Raw genomic sequence first — 23,008 nt, 5'->3', positions numbered from 1 at the left:
TAAAGTTGAACACTACCTTTTAAAAAAGTTTTTGCATATTCTTAAAAAGGCAAAATAATAGAAATGAAGAACAGATGAGTGGTTGCCAGGGGTTAAAGAAAGGTGGCAGTGGGGGGGGAACAGGGGGAGAGTGGGTATGGCTATAAAAGAGCCAGGTAAGGATCCTTGTGGTGACAAAAATGTTCTGTATCTGAATGTTTCAATATCAATATGCTAATTGTGATGCTGTTTTGCAAGATTGACAGAAATTGTATAAAGAACACAGGGGATCTCTATTTTTTACAACTGCTTATAAATCTATAATCACCTCAAAATAAAAAGTATAATGAAAAAAGGAGGTTTTGCATCAAAATTATTTAGGAGCTATAAAAAATACAGATACTGAGATCTTCCTCCAGAGAACGTTTTCATTTCTAGGCTTTGAGCTCAGTCATCTATTATTTTTCCATCTTTTTTTTCTTAAAATAAAACAACAACTTCCCACTTGATCTAATATGCAGTTAGGACTACAAACCACCAACTTAGAACAATGATTCCCCAAGGTTAATTGTAAAAGAATCACCTGGGAAGCTTTAAACCCAGATTCTCAAGCTCTGATCCCAAGAGATTCTGATTCAGAAGGTCCAGGTTAAGCCAGAAAATCTATTCTTTTTATGTTTAAAAACCTCTGGATTGGAGAATACATTAACAATTTTCTTAATGTATTCTTTAAAGATAAACATTACCTCAATTGATCATTATCTTGGAGTTGGCCCTATTTATAAAAGCTTAACTTATATTCAGCCATATTCTTAAACCATTAAAAACATAAAGAGGCCTACCCCCAGGACTGAGTCCTACTGAGTGGGTGCCCTATCTTCTCTTGAATCTTACAACCTGAGATCTCATTGTTGCTCTAAGAAGAATATTTCTTTTCTCACATGATGCTACACTTTCTGCTCTGCCCCTACTTTCTTAATTCATTATATACTAAAGATATTAAACCACTGATTTTTCACTCCATTACTCTAGAACAGAGATTTTTAATCTTTATCATCTCATGCACATAAACTATTTCCTAAAATTCTACGGCACACCAAAAAAATATTTTTTGCCAAACTAAAAAAATAGGTATAATTTTGATTCATTCACACCAGATGGCTATTGTTGTGTTGTTGTCATTTTTTTATTTGAAAAGAAGTCAGTGTCCATGACTAAAAAGTCAAGTATTGCATGTTTTAAAAATTCTTGCAGCCCACCAGTTAAAAATTGCTGCTCTAGCAGGTTGTAACTAGATGCCTAAAAATTGCAACCTGATGCAGTGGGTCTCAATCCTGGATGTGCTTTGAAATAACCATTCTTAAGCTACAACATGGTAGCCCCATTACACATCATAGCACAGCATACTTGGGAAATTTGATCCAGAAAATTTGGGGAAGCTTCAGAGACTCTGTATTTGTAAAATAAAACAAAATAAAACTCTACAGAGACTCTGTGACACAGAATGAAACAATGACTTATGATTTTCATTTTTGTCCTCTAGCTCAAGTGACACACTCCTGACAAATTCATCTAAATCTGTTATGTCTAAAAATATCAACTGTTCAACAATGAAAAAATAAAATTTCACAGTGAGGTACAACACAATGAATGTCAGAGACCTAGTAAGCACAGGCTCTGTCATTAACTAAGACTTAACCAGCCTTCAGTTTCCAGCTACAATCAAGAAGGAAGTGTACCCAATCAGTGCTTTGTAGAATTCTGTTTCCAGAACTGTTTCCAAGGTTAAACACAGATGCCTTAGCAGCCAAGAGAGAAGCTGAGTAAAGGGACAGGCTAAACAGGATGAAGGAGCTCTGATTTGATCTGCTTACACATATACAGTTAACTCATAAACAATACAGGGGTTGGGGGCAACAATCCTCTGCACAAAATTCTGCGTAGAACTTTTGATTCCCCCCAAAATGAGCTAACTAAACTCTTATCAATAACATAAACAGTTGATTAACACGTATTTTATATGTTATATGCACTATGTACTGTATTCTTACAATAAACTAGAGAAAATGTTAATACTTGTTATTTATTGAAAAAATCTGCATAGAAGTGAACCCATGCATTGCAAACCTGTGTTGTTCAAGGTGAACTGTACATAAATATATATAAACTGTACATAAATATATATATATACTCATAGATATTTAGCATCACATATGAAAACAAGCCCCTACACACACAAAATTTAAAAACCATGGTTCTATAACTTGAAACCTGAGCCACATTTAAAGTGCTCAAATGCCACATGTGGCTATTGGCTACCATAGTGAACAATGCAAAAATAAAACATTTCCATCAGTGTAGAAAGTTCTATTGGGAAGTCCTATTGTCAATGATTTAATAATTGTGTGTTGTTGGATTAGAACTTCCTATGATTTCTTACAGCTCTAAAATTATTCCCTAATATTTGAAGAAAATGCATTAATCTAGCTATTCAACATCATCTAAATTAGTAAAACATTCTACAGGTAGCCAAAAATGTTTAAATAACCCAAGTAAAAAGGAAATAAGAGAGAAATAAAAGATTTCTGGACTTTAGAAAAGAAAAACTACTGAATGAGAGAAGGTATATGCCAATAATAGATCCAATTAAGGGGTTAATATCCCAAATATATAAGAAACTTAAACAACACCAAAACCCCCAAACAATTCAACTAAAAAACAGGCAGAAAGCCTAAACAGACATTTCTCCAAAGAGGATATACAGATGGCCAACAGACATATGAAAAGACAATCAATACCACTAATCATCATGGAAATAAAAATTAAAACCACAATGAGATATCACCTCATACCTGTCAGAACAGCTATCATTAATAAATCACTAAGAGGTTAAGAAACAAATGCTAGCAAGGATGTGGAGAAAAAGAAACCCTTGTGCACTATTGGTGGGAATGCAGATTGGTGCAGTCACTGTGGAAAACAGTATAGAGGGCCCTTACAAAATTAAATAATCATATGACCCAGTAATTTCAACTGTGGGTATTTATCCAAAGAAATCCAAAACATAAAAAAATAGATGCATGCCTATGTTCACTGCAGCATTATTTATAATAGCCAAGATATGGAAGCAGCCAAAGTTTCCAACATATGAATGAATAGAAATGTGGTTATATACAACAGTATAGTACTCAGCCATAAAAAAAATAAATAAATAAAATCTTACCATTTGCAACAACAAGGATGTACCTAGAGGGTCATTATGCTAAGTGAAATAATACAGAGAAAGACAAATATTGTATGATTTCACTAATATGTGGAATAAAAAAAAAAGGAACAAAAATGTAACAAACTCAGATACAAAGACTACTACAAATTGGTAGTTAGTTACAAGATAGCCTGGGGGTTGTGGAATTGGTGAAAAAGGTGAAGAGGTTAAGAAGTACAATTTGACAGTTATAAAATAGTCATAGGAATGTAAAGTACAGCATAGAAAATATAGCCAGTAATCTACACTAATAAAAAAGATGCAAATTGACCATACCTTCATGACACCTACCAGCCAATGAGGAGTGAGTATGCAAATTAACCCAACAAAGATGGCGGGTTAATTTGCACACACAGGCGCCGAGTGGCTGGGGGGGGGCCGGGGAGGAGTGGGACTCTTGCGTAGACGCCATGGCGATGACACAGGCGTTCCGCACCACCCAGCCACTCTGGGCCTCTGGGAAGGAAGAAAAGCAGCTCTGGCCAGAGCGAAGGTGGTGCCGGCAGCCAGGGGAAGGAAGGCCCATTCTTGCATGAATCTTCATGCATTGGGCCTCTAGTACTATAATAACTACATATAGTGCCATGCAGGTACTAGATTTGTCAGAGTGATCACTCCATAAAGTATATAAATTTTTAATCACTATGTTGTACACCTAAAACTAATATAATATTGTTTGCCAACTGTAATTAAAAAATAAAGTTAAAAACAAACAAAAATATCCTAGCCAGGCCAGTTTTCTCAGTGGTTAGCGAGTGTCGGCCTGCCAACCAAAGGGTCTCAGGTTTGACTCCCAGTCAAGGGCACAAACCTCATTTGCAGGTTTGATCCCTGCCCCCGTCTGGGGAGAGTGCATCAGGCAACCATTCTGTGTTTCTCTCTCTCTCTTCGCCCTCCTTCTCCCTTCCTCCCACTCTCTCTAAAAATCAATGGAAAAAATATCCTCTGGTGAGGATTAAAATAAAATAAATACATAAATACATCCTATATAATAAAGAGGTAATATGCAAATTGACCATCACTCCAACAAACAAGATGGCCGCCCCCATGTGGACATAAGATGGCCCGCAGGGGAGGGCAGTTGGGATGAACCAGGCCTGCAGGGGAGGCAGTTGGGATGAACCAGGCCTGCAGGGGAGGCAGTTGGGATGAACCAGGCCTGCAGGGGAGGCAGTTGGGGGCAACCAGGCCTGCAGGGGAGGGCAGTTAGGGGTGACCAGGCTGGCAAAGGAGAGAAGTTAGGGGTGACTGGGCCAGCAAAGGAGGGCAGCTGGGGGTGACCAGGCCTGCAGGGGAGGGCAGTTAGGAGTGACCAGGCCTGCAGGGGAGGACAGTTGGGGGCAACCAGGCCTGTAGGGGAGGGCAGTTAGGGACAATTGGGTGGGCAGGGGAGCCGTTAGGCGTCGATCAGACTGGCAGGGGAGTGGTTAGGGGATGATCAGGCTGGCAGGCAGAAGCAGTTAGGGGCAATTAGGCAGGCAGGCGAGCGGTTGGGAGCCAGCAGTCTTGGATTGTGAGAGGGATCCCAGATTGGAGAGGGTGCAGGTTGGGCTGAGGGACACAACCCCACCCCAAACCCCCCCCCCCCCCCCCCGCACAAATTTCGTGCAACGGGCCTCTAGTAAAATGATAAAAAATAAAAAACTACACTGAGCCTGGACGGCATGGCTCAGTGGCTGAGCATCAACCTATGAACCAGAAGATCAGGATTCGATTCTCAGTCAAGGCACAGGCCCATGTTGCAGGTTTGATCCCCAGTGTGGGGCGTGCAGGAGGCAGCCAATCAATGCTTCTCTCTCATCATTGATGTTTCTATCTCTCGCTTTCTCTTTGAAATCAAGAAAAATATATTTTTAGAAAAATTCTTAGGTAATGATAATGTTACGTAAAAGTTTATTGTAGCAGTCCCACTATAGTATCTTATTTGAGCTACACATCTCAAATAAGTAGATAGGACAAATACTTTTATCTATTTTACTGGTAAGGATAGTAAAGTGAATCATAAGAAGCAAAATAATGAATACAAGGCCCCAGAGTTAATAAAAAGGACTAAAACTGGAACAAACTTTCTTATTCATGGTATTCTCAAAGCATACACCAAAGTGACAAAGCACTGTCATGGACAAAAATATGAACTCACTAATACCAAGGAAAGAAATGTATTCACTCAACAAATATTTATGAGCATCTACACTGTACAAAGTTAGTATACTGAGTGCTAAAGGTATCAAAAGGAAAATCTGCTTCAAAACAAACACCCAAGTGATCAAATTCTAATTAAATATGGGGAAATTTCAACAAGGGAAATAAAAATATTAGCACCCTTCTTTCACAAGCCTGATTATAAATATAAATCTTAAAAAAAAAAAAAAAAAAAAAAAAGCAATGCTAGCATTCTGGTATCTATTGTCCAGCAGAGTCCCACATATAGATAAGTGACACCTATCTATTTCACAACCACAACATACTAGGAATGTGCAAGTATTCTTTAAGAAAATCAGATTTTTAAAAGTATAGATCTGCCCTAACCGGTTTGGCTCAATGGATAGAGCGTTGGCCTGCGGACCGAAGGGTCCCAGGTTCGATTCCGGTCAAGGGCATGTACCTTGGTTGCGGGCACATCCCCAGTAGGGGGTGTGCAGGAGGCAGCTGATCGATGTTTCTCTGTCATCGATGTTTCTCTAACTCTCTATCCCTCTCCTTTCCTCTCTGTAAAAAAATCAATAAAATATATTTTAAAAAATAAAATAAAAGTATAGATCTGCTAGCTATAGTAAAATACTAAAAAACCTGAAGTCAAAGCTTTAATTCCCATAGGAAAAGTCCCATGATCACACTATACTTCTAGCTCTGAATAACCCACTTCAATGACAACCACTAAAATTAGGCAAGCAAGTATGGATGCCTTAGCAAAAACAAAAGTCACTAAAGAAAAACTTTGGTCTACACACAATTCCTAAGAGGCAAACATTAAAGTAGTAAGTTTTAAAATATTATGGAGTATTTACTGTTTGTCTTCATCTGTGGCCAAAGGAATTGGTTATTTTTCAAATTCTAATACATAAAATTAGTTTCTAATAGGTTATGTAAGTTTCACATCCCCCCCCCCCCAATACTTTTCTCACACAATAGAGAACATTTCAACTAAAATTCACCATAATTTTTCCATGTTTCAACATTTTAAGATGTCATTGGAGTTTACTATATAAGAATTCAAATATATAATCAAATAAAACAAACTCAATTAACTGAAATGATTACCAAATGTGGTCTTTCAAGAATATTTCCGATTTACTAAGGGCTAAATCCTTATTTGAACTCCTGCTGAAAACCACTCTAAAACTATATTCTCCTCTTTTCTTCCTATTATAGCAGTCTTTTTAAAAAAGTAACTGATAAATAACATTGTCTTAAAGTTATCATTTTCAAAAATCATGTTGTGCCACACACAGAAGCTAAAGATATTTTTGAGTCTGTTAACCCAGAATTCAAACAAAAGTTGCAATTTTTAATCTCTATCAGACTGTTTCCTTTTACTTCTAAAGCAAAAAAAATTCAATTAACTAGAATCCTATTAAGTGTACTTTACAATAAATGGAAATTTCTAGAAATTTAAAAGTATAAAATACAAATCAAATCAGGATGTTCTTACTTAATGCTGATACACTGGTGGATGCGACAAAAAGTCTCAAATATGAAGAGACGAGCATTTTCAATAAAATCCTCAAGACAAGCCACCAAGAAGAAGTCATTCACAAGCACCTATGTGTATAAAATGTAAAAGCAAAAAATTAATGGCACTTGACTCATTAACTTCGTTTGCCTTAGTAATTGTTCCAATTCACTAGAATTCTCTCATCTATGATCACAAGTTCTACACAACACTTTCTAGCACACTATATTGAAGCTTCTAATAATATAAGTTAAACAAGTAAATGCTATAAGAAAAAGACGTGAGGACTGCAATGTTTCCTTGTTCCAGTGATGATTTGAACAATATTGTGACAAATTAGCTTTGTACTGTCCATTCTCCTACATAAATGCTCTATAGATAGCATATCTTTCCCAGTTATTTCAAATAGTCATGAATGAAGCAAAGATATGCATATTTCTGTGATAGTAAATAGATTTGTAAATCTACAAAGGAAAAATATTCAAGGGATGGTATCATAATTAAAAGAGAACATTTTAATAGCAACCAAGTGCTCCTCTCTCTTAGCAAGGCCTAGATACTTAATATAAGATACACAGAAATACTTAATAATGCTGCATGACATGTTAGTAATATTTATGACTATATGAACACATATTACACTAGATTCTAATTTAAATTTTGTCCAAAGTTTGAAAATCACCTCAGAAGGTATATTTACATGATAATTTTCTCTTTCTTAGAGGAAGGAATCTTAGTCCTTCAACATATTTGGTCCACCATTGTGCTAATATTCGGGTTCAAAAATGAAATGGACATATAGTAACTTGTGGATTTGGTAAATGCATTTAATAGGTAAATTCTTAGTTTAATTTGTTAAAACTTCAAAACTAACTTAATTAAAAGAAAAACAACATACCCATAAACCTAACTCTTTCAGTTGCTCTGAATGTACTTTAGTTTGCACTAACCAAGAGAAGAAACTGTAGTTATAAAAATCACACTTTTAGCTTGATTGATTTATAGCAAATGTTAAATATAATCATGTGAAAATTTCTAAAAATAGGCCCACTTACAAAACAAATTAGGAATCATAGTTGTGATATGCAATTCCAAACAACCTTGCCCACAGATATTAAATATTTCACATATTTACTTATTCAGGATAAGACATGGAATTATGGGTGTTATGTGTGAATTTATAATACACTCAATGTTTAACAAGCTGTCCCAACTAAAAGGATACACACATGGCAACAACATTAAAAATGTTTTCATCTCAGCACATTTCTAAAAAATATGCCACTTTAAGATTAATATACATTCCTGATAGAATTACTTTAATAAAACACTGCAAGGTTAATTCTTACAATATATAAAAATGTAAGAATGCTATTAATTTATAAGAAAAAATTCATACTTACAGATTCACATTCCCTCAGCTTTTTCTGAGCCCCATCAAAGTCAAAGTTAACATATAAACATTCAACAAACTCTGTAATTGGGTCTTTATATGTGTAAGACTCCTGTAAAATAAAGTCAAAGGTCAAACTGGGTCTAATTCAACACCGTTTGGTAGATTGTCCCTAGACTATCCCAATCTTCCTATTTTCTCCTTCGTTCCCATTAATTTCTAGCAAATTACCTAGTATTTATCTTCTCAAAGCAATTGCTTGTATCCTGATTCCAGGCCACACCTTAAGCTTTTAATGCCTTCCAGACCAAGTTCTCTAAATTCTCATCCTAGAACCATCCTAAAAGCTTTCAAATTCCTCTGGTCCCAAAAGTATCCCTTAATAAACAGTGATGAACTTACCCAAGTATAATAATTTACACCCTACTGAAGGAAATTGCATTTTTAAATTTAATTTATTCTTATGTCAAGTAAATATTTAGGTTCTTTTCTAACTCACAGTGATTGTTGAGAAACTCACTAAATGAACGAGTAGGGCCGCAGCTTTTACACAACTTGGAAACTACTATTGTAGTCAATGTAAAGGCCATTACTCTGAAATTATGCAGTGACCTCCCCACAAACAGTTCTAGGCTCCAAATCTTTCACTCTTTGCAATAAGAGCAACACTAATATACAGTGTATATTAAATATCCACCTAGTAGAGAACAGTATCATTCATACCACATCTAACATTATATCTTGAGCTTAAAGATAGTAAATATCCATTTGGGACTCTTGGGCTCTTCTTCATGTATACTAGAACTATGGATTTAGCAATATCCACCTAGCAGAGAACAGTATCATTCATACCACATCTAACATTATATCTTGAGCTTAAAGATAGTAAATATCCATTTGGGACTCTTGGGCTCTTCTTCATGTATACTTTCCTCCTATTTTTAAAACATCTTTACCTTAAAATGAGTAGTTCTTGGGGAAAAAAAAAAGGCATATTAAAAAAAGAAATCAATACAGATTTAAGTTTTTACCTGTTGAATCACTTTGACTAGTTCTTTTAGGACCTGCCGGCGTTTTCGAACATCTTTGTTTGTTATGACTGCTGTAGTCAAATAGCGAAGAATATGTGGACACATCGTCTGAATTGCATTAAGATACCTAAGGTAAAAATACAAAGGCTATTTAATATTAATAACTTACCTAGTTTTTCTAGACCTATAATCATATATTAAGTGCTTAAAAGGAAACACTCAAACAGCCCATTAGATTGTACTGTTTAAGAAATCTAAGATTACAAACACTGAAGAATGAATACTATAAAGGCCACCTCCCCCAAAGAAATGCCAGTTGATATTGCCCAATTGGAGTGAGACCCACTTAAAAGGTAGATAATCCTATTATCACTGTTGAGTAAAAGTTATTTTGGAAGACCCTATATATGCCACCAGTCTATTCCAAAAGACTAAGCAATGATTTTCAGTTATTCACCTAGTAGAACAAATATGTGAAAAATTTCTATGTGCAAGTCACTCATCATAATCAGAAAAACAGGCATTTATAGAAATTAAAATATTCAGAAAATGAAAGACTGGAAACTACAGAAAGAAAGAAACTATTACAGTATTACAGGGCTTTGGTTAAACTGGCAGTACTGGTAATTAGAAAAAAAGGACTAGATGTTAAGACAAATGTCAACTGGTCTTGGTTAAGATTTAGCAAATCCAGCTATTCTGACTATCTGCAACTGAACACCCTGTTATACCTAGCATTTCTCCTGCCCAAGTTCTCTTAAATAGCTCCCCAATTTTTATCCAATAAGTACCTCTGAGTGTCCAACACTATGACAAGCTTAGAAATATTTGTCAGTAGCCCTGGCCGGTTTGGCTCGGCGGATAGAGTGTTGGCCTGCGGACTCAAGGGTCCTGGGTTCGATTCCGGCCGGAGGCATGTGCCTGGATTGCGGGCTTGATCCCTGGTGGGGGGTGTGCAGGAGGCAGCCGTTCAATGATTCTCTTTCATCATTGATGCTTGTATCTCTCTCTCCCTCTCCCTCCCTCTGAAATCAATAAAGAAATAAAAAGAAATATTTGTCACTAAAGTCCATTCCTCTTAGCTGAATATTCAAGCCCCAAAGTACCCATCCAGATCCATCTCCCACCAAACCATCATTGACTGCTTCCTGCTTTCCTTACTTACACCTCCCTCCACATGGATTGCTCTCACAAATACAAAACTCTGAAACTTAAATTCTAGCCATCCGTTAAGGTCAAGCTCAGATGCCTGATCTTCCAAGTTGCCCTGTAATATTAGTAAATCTTTATATACTGTATTGTAGATTCCCCATAAAATGTTATTTGAACTCTTTTTAAAAATATATATATTTTATTGATTTTTTTATAGAGAGGAAGGGAGAAGGATAGAGAGCTAGAAACATCGATGAGAGAGAAACATCGATCAGCTACCTCCTGCACACCCCCTACTGGGGATGTGCCTACAACCAAGATACATGCCCTTGACCGGAATCGAACCTGGGACCCTTCAGTCCGCAGGCCGACGCTCTATCCACTGAGCCAAACTGGTCAGGGCTGTTTGAACTCTTTAGAGGACCCTAGAATCTGACAATATCTCAAAATAATATCTAGTTCCACTCCCCATTATACTCCCTCCAAACAAGACAGGGTATAAAAAGAATCAACACTTACTCAAGAATAAAACAATTTCTAGGAAAAGATAACTAAAAAATCAGCTAAAAGTTTTATTATCTGAAAAATTAAGGCTGAGATTCAGGCAAAAAATTTTAAATTACACTATTGGTTCAGAACAAGTGTATGTCTCTATACTATTGCCAGACATCTCATGTACAAGTTCAGGAAAGCATGATTGCTGCTCTTAGTATCAGTTTTGAAGTAGGTAATTTTAGTAGGCACTTAGGGAACTTATTCATATATTTATTCATATAGTATTACAAAACCTGTAAGTTCACTGTATATGACATTAAACATTTATTTTTACTTTTCCTAATTTTAATGTTATTGTACCACAAAGATCTTCATTTTTTTTTTTTTTTTTTGAGGATGATTTCCTTGGGAAATCATCTCTCTCTTTCTGTGAGTATATAGCAGAGGTTAGCAAAATGCATATACTACTAGTAAAGTGCCAGATAATGAAGACTTTAGGGTTTGCAGACCAAGAGAGCAAATTTGAGGACATTATGCAGGCACTTATATAAAAAGAAAAGAAATTAAATCTCCAACGTATTTTATTGAAAAATTAAAAATATAATAGTTTAGTAGCAAATTTTTAAATATAGGTCTACTAATGAGAAGAATTAAATTTCTTTATTGAGGATAACTTCATTTAATTGGGTTCAAAAGTTAGAGACTCCTATCACGAAAATTTATTGCAACTGTTGATCTGTTAATGATCTGTATGAGATTATACATATTTAATACTTAAAAATGTTTTTCAAGAACATCAGTATCACCAAATATGGCTATCAATGAACAAACATATGCTTTTAATTTAGCATATTCGTAACTTGGCAAAAATTTGCGCAATTCTGCTAAATTGTTCTTTTGATATTGCCTTTTAATATATCATTATATTGCAAATGAATCACTTCCAATTTAACTGCACAGTTTAATGAATTTTAAATATGGAAACTTCCTTTTGTAATTAAAATGAGGTCTAAAACTTTCTGGAATTGTTTTTTGGGCTCAAAAATCATATCTGCTGAAATTTTGTGTGGGAATATTTCTTTAAAAATTTTTTAAAATGTATTTTTATTGATTTCAGATAGGAAGGGAGAGGGAGAGGGAGATAGAAATATCAATGATGAGAACCATTGATTGGCTGCCTCCTGCATGGCCCCCCACTAAGGTTGAGCCCACAACCCAGGCATGTCCCCTTGACTGGAATTGAACCTGGGACCTTTCAGTCTGTAGGCCAATGCTTTATCCACTAAGCCAAACCAGTTAGGGCTCATGTTCTTTTAACCTTTGAAAGAATGAAAAATTTATAAAGTGGCTAGACACTTGTTAATTGTCATCAAAATGACTATCCTCTATAATAAAAGCCTAAAATGCTAAGTGTCCAGTTGTCTATTCAACCAATCAAAGCATAATATTCTAATGATATGCTAAGGTCGCTCAATTGCTCGCTATGATGTGCACTGACTACCAGGAGGCAGACATTCAGACAGGTAGATTAGCTTGCTGCTGGGGTCTGGGCCGATAGGGACTGAGTGAGATGGGCTGGCCATGCCCTGGAGCCCTCCCCCACATGGTCCCTCTCTGGCTGGCCAACCTCCTGTGTCCTTCCTGGTCCTAATCGGGCACCGGTGGGGTCCCTTGGAGAGCTGTTTTTGGCCCTATCCCGCAGGCCAGGTCAAGGGACCCCACTGGTGCATGAATTTGTACACTGGGCCTCTAGTTACAGTATAAGTACTATTTCACTTTGTAATTTTAGGTTGAATTTTAATAAACATTATCTAGGCTATAACAAAAATTAATTTATAGAGCCATTCAGGGCATGATAATAGTGGTTGAGTGCTATTTTTCTTGTTCAGAAAATTTCCAATCTCACCTCAAGCTCAAAAATGTCACAATTAAAGTTTGTCATTGTGAAGCCATCCAATTGCTGTATAGTAGGGAAAAAAAAATCAAGATATTCTATTTGTATTTCTTTTTTTTTAAACATTATTTTATTTCTTTTTTTAATATATATTTTATTGATTTTTTTTACAGAAAGGGAGAGGGATAGAGAGTTAGAAACATCGATCAGCTGCCTCCTGCATACCCCCTACTGGGGATGTGCCCGCAACCAAGGTACATGCCCTTGACTGGAATCGAACCTGGGACCCTTCAGTCCTCAGGCCGATGCTCTATCCACTGAGCCAAACCAGTTAGGGCTCTATTTGTATTTCTGACAGAAATTAATGGATTGGTAACAGTTAACTCCACAAGAGTAAATAAGCTCACTGTGGTTCAATAAAACACAGATTCAAGTATTTTCCACAAAGTACATTGTGATAAGTAATGCAATCAATAATGATAAGCTCTGAATACCTCACAAGCTTTGTAAATTTGATCAACTAAGCCTTTTTCTTCTTCATACATAGTTACCACCAAAAGTTTTAGCACAATTTAGCCAATTCCATTTCAGGCTGTATTAAATTAGTATTTTTCTTAACTTTAAAAATATTTCACCTGTAGTTTTTCCACACAAGACTATCATAGAGACATGTTCTTCAGTCACTCCACCAGATTCCTCAAATTAACAACTAAGCCATATTGGTAACATCCACCGACTCATCAAGAGCCAAGGAAAACCACTAAAAATCATATGCATTGTTTTTTTAATTGATTATTGATATTGCTCCCAATATTTTCAACCCTGAAACTGTTCTCATCAAATTTTTAACTTGTTGATTTTTTCTAGACATATTTCTTTGGCTGCTGCAATTGAACATGAAACAGAATCACTATTAGAAAATGGCTTTCTTTACTTGACTAACAAAAGAGCCACTCAGAAATTTACTTTGGTTAAAGCCTCATTTTCATTAATTTTTATGAGGAAATTTTGCTGATATTATTTTAAATTTCCCAACTTTTCTGACAGTTGCTTTGCTGTCAGTGGGAATATTATGAGTGCTTACAGTCCGGTAATGTGGATGTATACTGTATCCTTTCAGCATACCTACAGTGTAAATTCAATGCTTTGCTTTCTAATTTGAGACAAAATAATTTCAACCCCACTGTGCCTTAAAAGCACATTTCTTGCTTTGACAGGATGAGTATGAACTAGTAATAAAACAAAACGTAGCAGTGTGGTGATAAACAGCACTTGAAACACTGTCTAGGTATGTGGCAACTCTGGGATTTATAGTGCACAGAGCAGTAACTGTGAGGCAAGGAGAGTGTAACAATATACATCTCTGTCACAACTCAACTCTGCCATACCCTTCAAAAGCTGCCAAAGACAACACAGCAAGAACCCCCTTATCCATGATTTTGGTTTGCACAGTTTCAGTTACCTGTACTCAATCATAATCCAAAAATATTAAATGAAAAATTCCAGAAATAATTCCTAAGTTTTAAATTGCAAGTTCTTCTAAGTATTGTTATAAAATCTCAAGCTGTTATGCTCCATCCTGCCCACAAAGTGCATCATTTCTTGGTCTAACATATTCACACTGTATACAGGGTTGTTCATATGGAAAATACAGTAATTAATAAGAATCAACTCTGTGTTTCATGTACTCACAACTGTAAACCTACTTTTGCCCATGCCTGGGTGTATACAGTACTTGTCTACACATTAGACAATTAGTAGCCATCTCAGATCCAGTTGTAGTATTGCAGTGCTTGCCTTCAGGTAACCCTTATTTTACTTAACAATGGTCCTAAAACCATTCACATAGCTTTTATTACATATACTAGAGGCCGAGTGCATGAAATTCGTGCACTGGGGGGTGGGGGTTCCTCAGCCCAGCCTGCCCCCTCTCACAGTCTGGGAGCCCTCAGTGGATGTCCTATTGATGGCAGCAGAGGCTCGGAGCAGGCGCCCCGTGTGTGTGTGTCCCCGCTGGGGGCCTGCCCCCAGCCACGTCGGAGGCTCGGAGAAGGCACTGTGTGTGTGTGTGTGTGTCTGTGTGTGTGTGTGTCCACTGGGGGCCTGCCCCCAGCCACACTGCGGAGGCTTGGAGCAGGCCCCCTCTGTGTTGATCTCTCAGGCTCCTGGCCGTGCCTGTGTGTTGTTCTCTCCCTTGAGCGGCAGCCAGGGCGGGAAGCTTGGCTTATTCCATCATCGGGGGCAACCCAAGCCTCCAGCTCCGTGGCCGCTTGGCTTCTCCGCTGCGGCCGCAACGAGGCTTGGCTTCTCCACTGCAGCCTCAGCGGAGAAGCCAAGCCTCTTCAGTCTTCAGTCTTCACTCAGGCCGGAGCCTTCTTCAGTCTTTGCTCCATGCCTGTGTATGCAAATTAACCACCATCTTTGTTGGGTTAATTTGTATACTCATCTGATTGGCTGGTGGGCATAGTGGAATGACACAAATTTGCATGTTTCTCTTTTATTAGTGTAGACTAGAGGCCCAGGGCACAAAATTCATGCACAGGTTGTGTGTGTGTGTGTGTCCCTCAGCCAAGCCTGCATCCTCTCCAATCTGGGACCCCTCTCACAACCCAGGACTGGTGGCCCCCAAATGCTCACCTGCCTGCATGATTGCCCCTAACCACTCCCCTGCCAGCCTGATCGATGCCTAACTGCTCCCCTGCCAGCCTGATTGCTCCTAACTGCCCTCCCCTGCAGGCCTGGTTGCCCCCAAATGCTCTCACCTGAAGGCCTGGTCTGCCCAATTGCCCTCCCCAGCTGGCCTGATTGCCCACAACTGCCCTTCCCTGCAAGCCTGATCACCCACAACTGCCCTCCCCTGCAGGCCATCTTTGACCACATGGGGGTGGCCATCTTGTGTGCTGGACTGATGGTCAATTTGCATACTGGTTGTGACCAATTAGCATATCAGGGCTAATAGCATATCAATCTCATTATTGTGTTGGTGTGATGGTCAATTTGCATACTGGTCGTGACTAATTAGCATATCCCTCTCTAGAGGCCCGGTGCACAAAATTCGTGCACGGGGGGTGTGGTGTGTGTCCCTCAGCCCAGCCTGCACCCTCTCCAATCTGGGATCCCTCTCACAATCAAGGACTGCTGGCTCCCAACTGCTCGCCTGCCTGCCTGCCTGATTGCCCCTAACTACTCTCCTGCCAGCCTGATCGACGCTTAACTGCCCTCTCCTGCTGGCCTGGTCACCCATAACTGCCCTCCCCTGTCGGCCATCTTGTGTCCACATGGGAGTGGCCATCTTGTGTGTTGGAGTGATAGTCAATTTGCATATTACTCTTTTATTAGATAAGATTGTTATAATTTTTCTATTTTATTATTATTGTCATTAATCTCTTACCTAAATTTATAAATTAAACTTTGTCATAGGTATGTATGTACAGGAAACATTATAAAGGGTTCAAATATTTAGTTTCAGGTATTCACTTGGGGGTCTTGAAAACATATCCCCCATGGATGGGGGGCGGGACTAGCGTATGTAGTCAATAATAATGAGTGTGGCTATATTCAAATAAAAATTTATAAACACTAAAACTTTAATTTCGCCCAGTCAGTGAGGCTCAGTGGTTGAGTGTCAACCTATGAACCAGGATGTCAGATTTCCATTGCCAGGAAGGGCATATGCCTGGATTTCAGGCTTAATCCCCAGCATGGGAAGTGCTGGAGGCACCCAATCAATGATTCTCCCTCATCATTGATATTTCTATCTCCCTCTCCCTCTTCTTCCTCTCTGAAATCAATAAAAATGTTTAAAAATACTTTAATTTCATGTAATTTGCACACCACACAACATTTTTTTCATTTCCCCCAACAATTTAAAATGTAAGAGCCGTTCTTGTATTATAAGCCATAAAAGGCAGTAGGCCAGATGTATTAGTCCATGGTCCATAGTTTGCAGACCCCTGGTACACAGCATTAACAAAGATGGCAGAACTCCCTACCTTCCATGGCGCATGCATGAGTGCATGTACTAATATGTATATAGATCAATACATAAAGGAGGGGAGTGGGGATTAAGGGTGATTCTTGTGAAGTTATCTTAGTTCACATTCTGGTACGATCAATAATTATATATTTAGTATACAAGCAAAACCACATAGATGGTTAATAGCCTACAGAAGACCATTGTGCTCTTTTGCTCTATTTTGCTTTATCATCTCCTTTCTTCACTGTCACTTGAAATTTACAGACCAGATCAATTTCATCTTCACTGGACTCTTCTAACTTCTCCAGGTCTCACTGACAGATGTTAAACCTACTATTTGTTTAGTATGTACAATTATCTGTACCTAGTTAAATGTTCTTACACTATTTATTGTGTTGTTTGGGTTATAAACCATGTAAGAACTATACTGATCCTATATTTGAAATCTAATTTTATTATTTTTTCTTTTAAATAAGAGCCTCTGCATTTATTACATTCTGAAGTTATATTACGATAGGTCAGTAAAATTATTTTAGTTTATATTTTCTCTAGCACAATCCTGCTCCAATTGTGCAATTTTATAGAAGTTTCTCTACAGCTTTCTAATAGCAAGCCAGAATATTTAGTAATCAAAGGATAAGACAAAATATGCCCCCAAATAAAAAAATATATAAGTATCTATTATGTGCAGGATGTTAAAAGAATAAAAATTCTGTCCTTGAATACACTTATAATCTCATTGGGGAGATAAGGCAATTGTTAAGATTTTCATTTAAAGGCATTACGTAATTAAATACCAAATATGTGGTAGACACAATATAATGGACTTAATGAATAAAGTCATTTTCTTAAAAAACAGGCAGACTTTGGACAGGTACAAAGAAGAAAAAGGCATTTCCAGGAAGACAAGCTAAAAGAACAAAAGGGGGAGAATACTTAGTAGAACTTTAGAGGATAAATTTTTAGATGGGGATCTTAGTGGTCACCCTAAGCTATAGCAAGATACCAGCATCAAAAAGATCAGGAACAATTAGAAAATACAGGAGGGAAAAGGCAGAAAGGTTAGTCAAGGATAAATTCGGGACACTATCTAATAAAACTTGAAATTTTATTTAGAAAACAAACACTCTTGTGCTAACTGAACTTTAAATCTTTTTTTCTTTTAAAATTGGAAAGTAACTAGGGCATTGTATTACAAATGCATTCTTTTCCCTAATAACATCTACATTTTGTGGCCAAGCCTCATCTCTAATAGCCTATGAACACTGCTCTATCTTACACCTGATACCTTATCTTATGTATTATATTACATTTATTTATTTATTTTTTTAAAAAAATATATTTTATTGATTTTTTACAGAGAGGAAAGGAGAGAGACAGAGAATTAGAAACATCGATGAGAGAGAAACATCGATCAGCTGCCTCCTGCACATCTCCTACTGGGGATGTGCCCTCAACTCAGGTACATGCCCTTGACCGGAATCGAACCTGGGACCCTTCAGTACGCAGGCCGACGCTCTATCCACTGAGCCAAACCGGTTTCGGCTTATATTACATTTAAAAGTTCAACATTTTTCAAATGTGTTAATCATCTCCATTTTAGATTTAGAATAATTATGACAGAAATGGTAATATATATGATGTAAGAGACTTTAACCTGCAGGTGCATCTAAACTTTCACTTCAAGGACAAAAGTATAATTTATCTCCAAAGTATTTTTTTATTTTTAAAAAAGCCTGAAATCATAATCTATAGAAGTTACTAATTTAACACATACTCTATGAATCACATTAAACTGTACTAGTAGAAGACTATGATACTTTTTCCATTAATTTCTATTATCTATCAGAGACTATTGAAAAACACATACACAGGTCAATTACAAGCTACGTAATTATTCTACTTAAAGAACACGCAATCCAGGAAAATGGATAAAGCAATTATCTATCAAGCCAACTGGGTATATTTTCATATGAAAAAAGTCTAAATCATGCAAAATCAAAATAAGCCATGAAGACATTAATGAGAAAAAAAATATAATGGTAACCTGACCCTATAGCAAGTGGAAACAGTAAGCACAATATTTTGGGGGACACTGAAAGCTGTCATACTACTGAGTAGTTTTCTTTTCCATATTTTTCTAACAGGCTGTATTTGTTATAAAAAAAATAGGTACAAGGGTTCTTTTTTTTTGGCAGATGAAAATGCTCAACAACTGATTTATGGTGATTGCTGCACCATTTGATAAAGTGACTAAAATCAGTGAATTATAAACAAACAAAATCTTCTGGTAACCTTAGCACAAATAAAGATAGTGCCATCATACTATATTAGTAATCATGGTTATTTTTCACCACTACAGTTCTGCAGTTTAAAAAAAAGGATTTCAATTATGTCCTTGATTAGGCAGTAAAAACTATTAATTTTTAACAACTCCAACTTTGCATGCTTATCTTTTTAATATTCTGTATGACTAAATGGGAAGTATGTATAAAGCTTTGTACTTTGGTGTCATGGTTCTTAAGTTCAAAAGTACTTGTATAACTGAGTTAGTTGCAAGCTGAGCTAGCTGCTTTTCTCACAGAATGCTATTTTAACTTGAAAAAAATGACAAACCAAAGCTACTTAGGTTTGAGCATTTGGAAGAATCTTTCTAGAAAATAAAGTGAGCCTATCCTTCAAATAAAACAAATGATAAAATCCGAGCTTTCAAAAAATAGAATTTTGGAAAATTTGCGTGTGTCACCAAGAGCTTGACTATCTCCAATACCTGAAGGCTTTCTAATAGAGTTAGTAGTGATATTAATGAACGTGATTTTTCAGTATTATGTAATGTCAACATGTGAGATATTTGGAATATCTATTATCTCAGTGAACCAGTATTTCCCAAACAACCAATGTATAATGTTATAAATCATGCACGGGTAAAAGACCCATTTGAAGTGCAAGGCCAATCAATATATTTTAAAATACAAAAACTGAATATGGTTTCAGGTACCACATTACAGTAACCTTTACAAAACTACTACCTGTAGAGTTTTGGTATATTGTCAGAAACAATATTCACAATTATCTGAAAAAGGCTATTTAAAAACACCTCTTTCCCCAATACATTTGTGTGAGGCTAAGTTTTCTACCTATCCTTCCCAACAAATTGAATGAAAACCAGGTGTGAAATTTAACACTGGAATAGAGGCAAAAATATTGCCACTATAATTTATAAAGCTTAGCTCTAACAATTCTAGAATATGATTTCAATTTTAAAAATCAAGATTTTAAGAAGGCTACAGATAAAGAGGCGATTAAGCGCAACAACTAAAATACTAAAGAATCCAAAAAACTATTGCTTGATAAAAACATGTATTTAGTATGAAAGAATAGATAACACAAAATTATCCTCAAATATCTTAAATATTTTCTTAAAACAGACTTATTTTCAGTTGTTCCAACCAAATAAGAAATAATGGGCATGCCCGGCCAGTATGGTTCAGTGTTTGAGCATCGACCCATGACCAGGAGGTCACAGTTCGATTCCCGGTTAGGGCACGTACCCGGGTTGTGGGCTCAATCCCCAGTAGGGGGTGTGCAGAGGGCAGCTGATGGATGATTCTCTCTCACCACTGATGTTTTATCTCTCTTTCCCTCTCTCTTCCTCTCTTTGAAATCAATAAAACCATATTTTTTAAAAAAAGGAAATAATGGGCAGAAAATTCAGAGGCACTGATTTCAAATGTAGGAATAAATTTTTTTTAAAATTCCTACCTAAAAGTAAAACAATAAAATTTCTTACCACCAAAAGCTGGATGATCAACCAAAGATAATATAGAAGAGATTCTCCAGGAATGTATATATTCCTTCCAAATAATATGGCCTAGAGCAGTGGTTCTCAAGCTTCTGGCCCTTTAAATACAGTTCCTCATGTTGTGACCCAACCATAAAATTATTTTCGTTGCCACTTCATAACTGTAATGTTGCTACTGTTATGAATTGTAATGTAAATATCTGATATGCAGGATGGTCTTAGGCGACCTCTGTGAAAGGGTCGTTTGACCGCCAAAGGGGTCGCGACCCACAGGTTGAGAACCGCTGGCTTAGAGCCTTAATGTTAATGCTTAAATGTATAGATGGATTACCTGGGATCTTGTTTAAAATACATTTAGTTTCTCTAGGGCAGGGGTGGGGAACCTTTTTTCTGCCACAAAGGCCACGTGGATATTTATAATATTCTCATTCCATATAAAATTATCAACGCAAAAATCAGCCTGCTATATTTGGTCAAACATTCAAATAACTCACATAATGCTTTGGCAGGACCACACCAACAGCCAGCAGGTCAGACATTCCCCAACCTTATTCTAGGGTAAGGCCCAAGATTCTGCATGATACTTATGATGTTGGTTCAGGGACCAAACATAAATAGCACTTTAGAGAGCTTAGAGTGTACTTTTTATCAAATTACTTCCTTAAGAGTTATATAAGCTTTTTCTTTTTTTACCATTTTTTAAATTTTTATTTTTTCAATTACAGTTGACATTTAGTATTATTTTATATTAGTCTCAGATATATAGCATAGTGGTTAGACACATATAATTTACAAAGTGATCCCCCACAAATAAGCTTTTTTAATTAACAAGTACATGTACCACATGAAGAGGGGGGGAAAATGGCAACAAATTCAAATGTTAGGGAGAAGTATATAATTTCATATAATTAAAACCAAAATTATGTAGTGAAATTAACTTACTGTGGCTGGTAAAGGAAGAGATCAATAATATTATCGCGCCCTTTGGGGTGATTGAAGAAAACAAACAGAGACCAGTGAATGAGCCATGTTCGCTGCTGAAGAGACTGGAGAGGAGAACTCACAGACTAAAGGGTTAAAAAAGTACACATAGGAAATATTAATATATGAGAAAGAGGCAAGGCAATGAACACTGCTCATCTCAGAACTTTAGTTAAAAATGAAAATTTCCTGAGGCATGTCCTAGGTAGGGTCATTATGACCGTGGTCGGCAAACTGCGGCTCGCTAGCCACATGCGGCTCTTTGGCCCCTTGAGTGTGGCTCTTCCTAAGCCTTAGGAGTACCCTAATTAAGTTAATAACAATGTACCTACCTATATAGTTAAGTTTTAAAAATATGGTTCTCCAAAGAAATTTCAATCGTTGTACTGTTGATATTTGGATCTGTTGACTAATGAGTTTGCCGACCACTATCTAGACCACTACTCTATATGACCCTCAACATTCAAAATTTCCTCATTTTCAGAGACAGAATCAATAATGTCCACTAAGCCATTTGTACAGAGGCTATAAATTACAGTTATTTCAGAAAATATTTTAAAAGTAAGAAATGAACTAAGCACTCCAAAAGAAGTAGTTTTATTAAGCATCATAGATGAAAACTGTCATCTTCTGTATAGGACTTTAAATAATTGGTGGCACTAACAGTATTGTGGAATTTTAGATGATACAGATAAAAAAGGTACAGTTGTTAACAAAAATGAAAACTGAGTTCTTTTCTCTAAGAGCCAAAATTGACAGCTTCTTTCAAGGAGATTCAATGAAACTAGTCAACCCACTGTGATTTTTATGTCTGGCCAACAGAAGCTAATCTAAACATTTTAGTTTAGTTTGTCTTCTTTTTTTTAAGTACACAAAAAGTATGAAGGACACATAGAAATTCCAGAAAATAATCTAAAAGTGTTGAACTCACGTTATTATCTATGGTCTCTTTTAACCGTGTAAGGTCTTCCATGGCTGCATCCCAATTCTGCATTAAGATTTCAGAGGCCAGTTTTCCCCAAAGTGAACTCAAAGCATTTCTATCCGTTGCTGGAACCTATTTGAGATATCATAATTAATTATATTCTATACCCTAAATCCATCTAGTCTACTAAAATATGAGTGGCTCTCTACCCAAAAATTCTAGTCACCTAAGTCTTTACTAGATTCACACCAATTCAAACCACTTTAACTTAATTATACTAAAATAAAAAAACCTCAGGTCTTTAATATTCAGCCTAGATCAGAAAATAAAGAGTAACATGAAACTAGGATTTAGCACCAGTGTTTTTGTGTAATCCATTTCAGATAATTTATATACAACTAATCAAATTTTAGGCACCTAAAACTTTGGAAACCATTAGATT

General features: G+C 36.7%; 1 protein-coding gene across 1 annotated transcript in view; it reads right to left on the bottom strand.

Annotated features, from left to right (window-relative positions):
• Positions 1–23,008, bottom strand: part of EIF3E (eukaryotic translation initiation factor 3 subunit E) — a 42,368-nt gene that overhangs the window by 3,497 nt on the left and 15,863 nt on the right. Inside the window, exons 6-10 of the mRNA XM_070392060.1 lie at positions 22,573–22,698; positions 21,603–21,727; positions 9,342–9,468; positions 8,321–8,422; positions 6,897–7,006 (exon numbers count right to left, since the gene is read on the bottom strand). Of these exons, the coding sequence (XP_070248161.1) occupies positions 6,897–7,006; positions 8,321–8,422; positions 9,342–9,468; positions 21,603–21,727; positions 22,573–22,698 (590 nt within the window). The remainder of the gene's footprint in view (positions 1–6,896; positions 7,007–8,320; positions 8,423–9,341; positions 9,469–21,602; positions 21,728–22,572; positions 22,699–23,008) is intronic.

Source organism: Myotis yumanensis, unplaced genomic scaffold (assembly GCF_028538775.1).
Source record: "Myotis yumanensis isolate MYYU_CA2020_CCGP unplaced genomic scaffold, mMyoYum1.0.hap1 SCAF_15, whole genome shotgun sequence".
Lineage (NCBI taxonomy): Eukaryota > Metazoa > Chordata > Mammalia > Chiroptera > Vespertilionidae > Myotis > Myotis yumanensis.
Note: the sequence above shows the minus strand (reverse complement) of the source record. Positions and strands in the feature narration are given on the sequence as shown.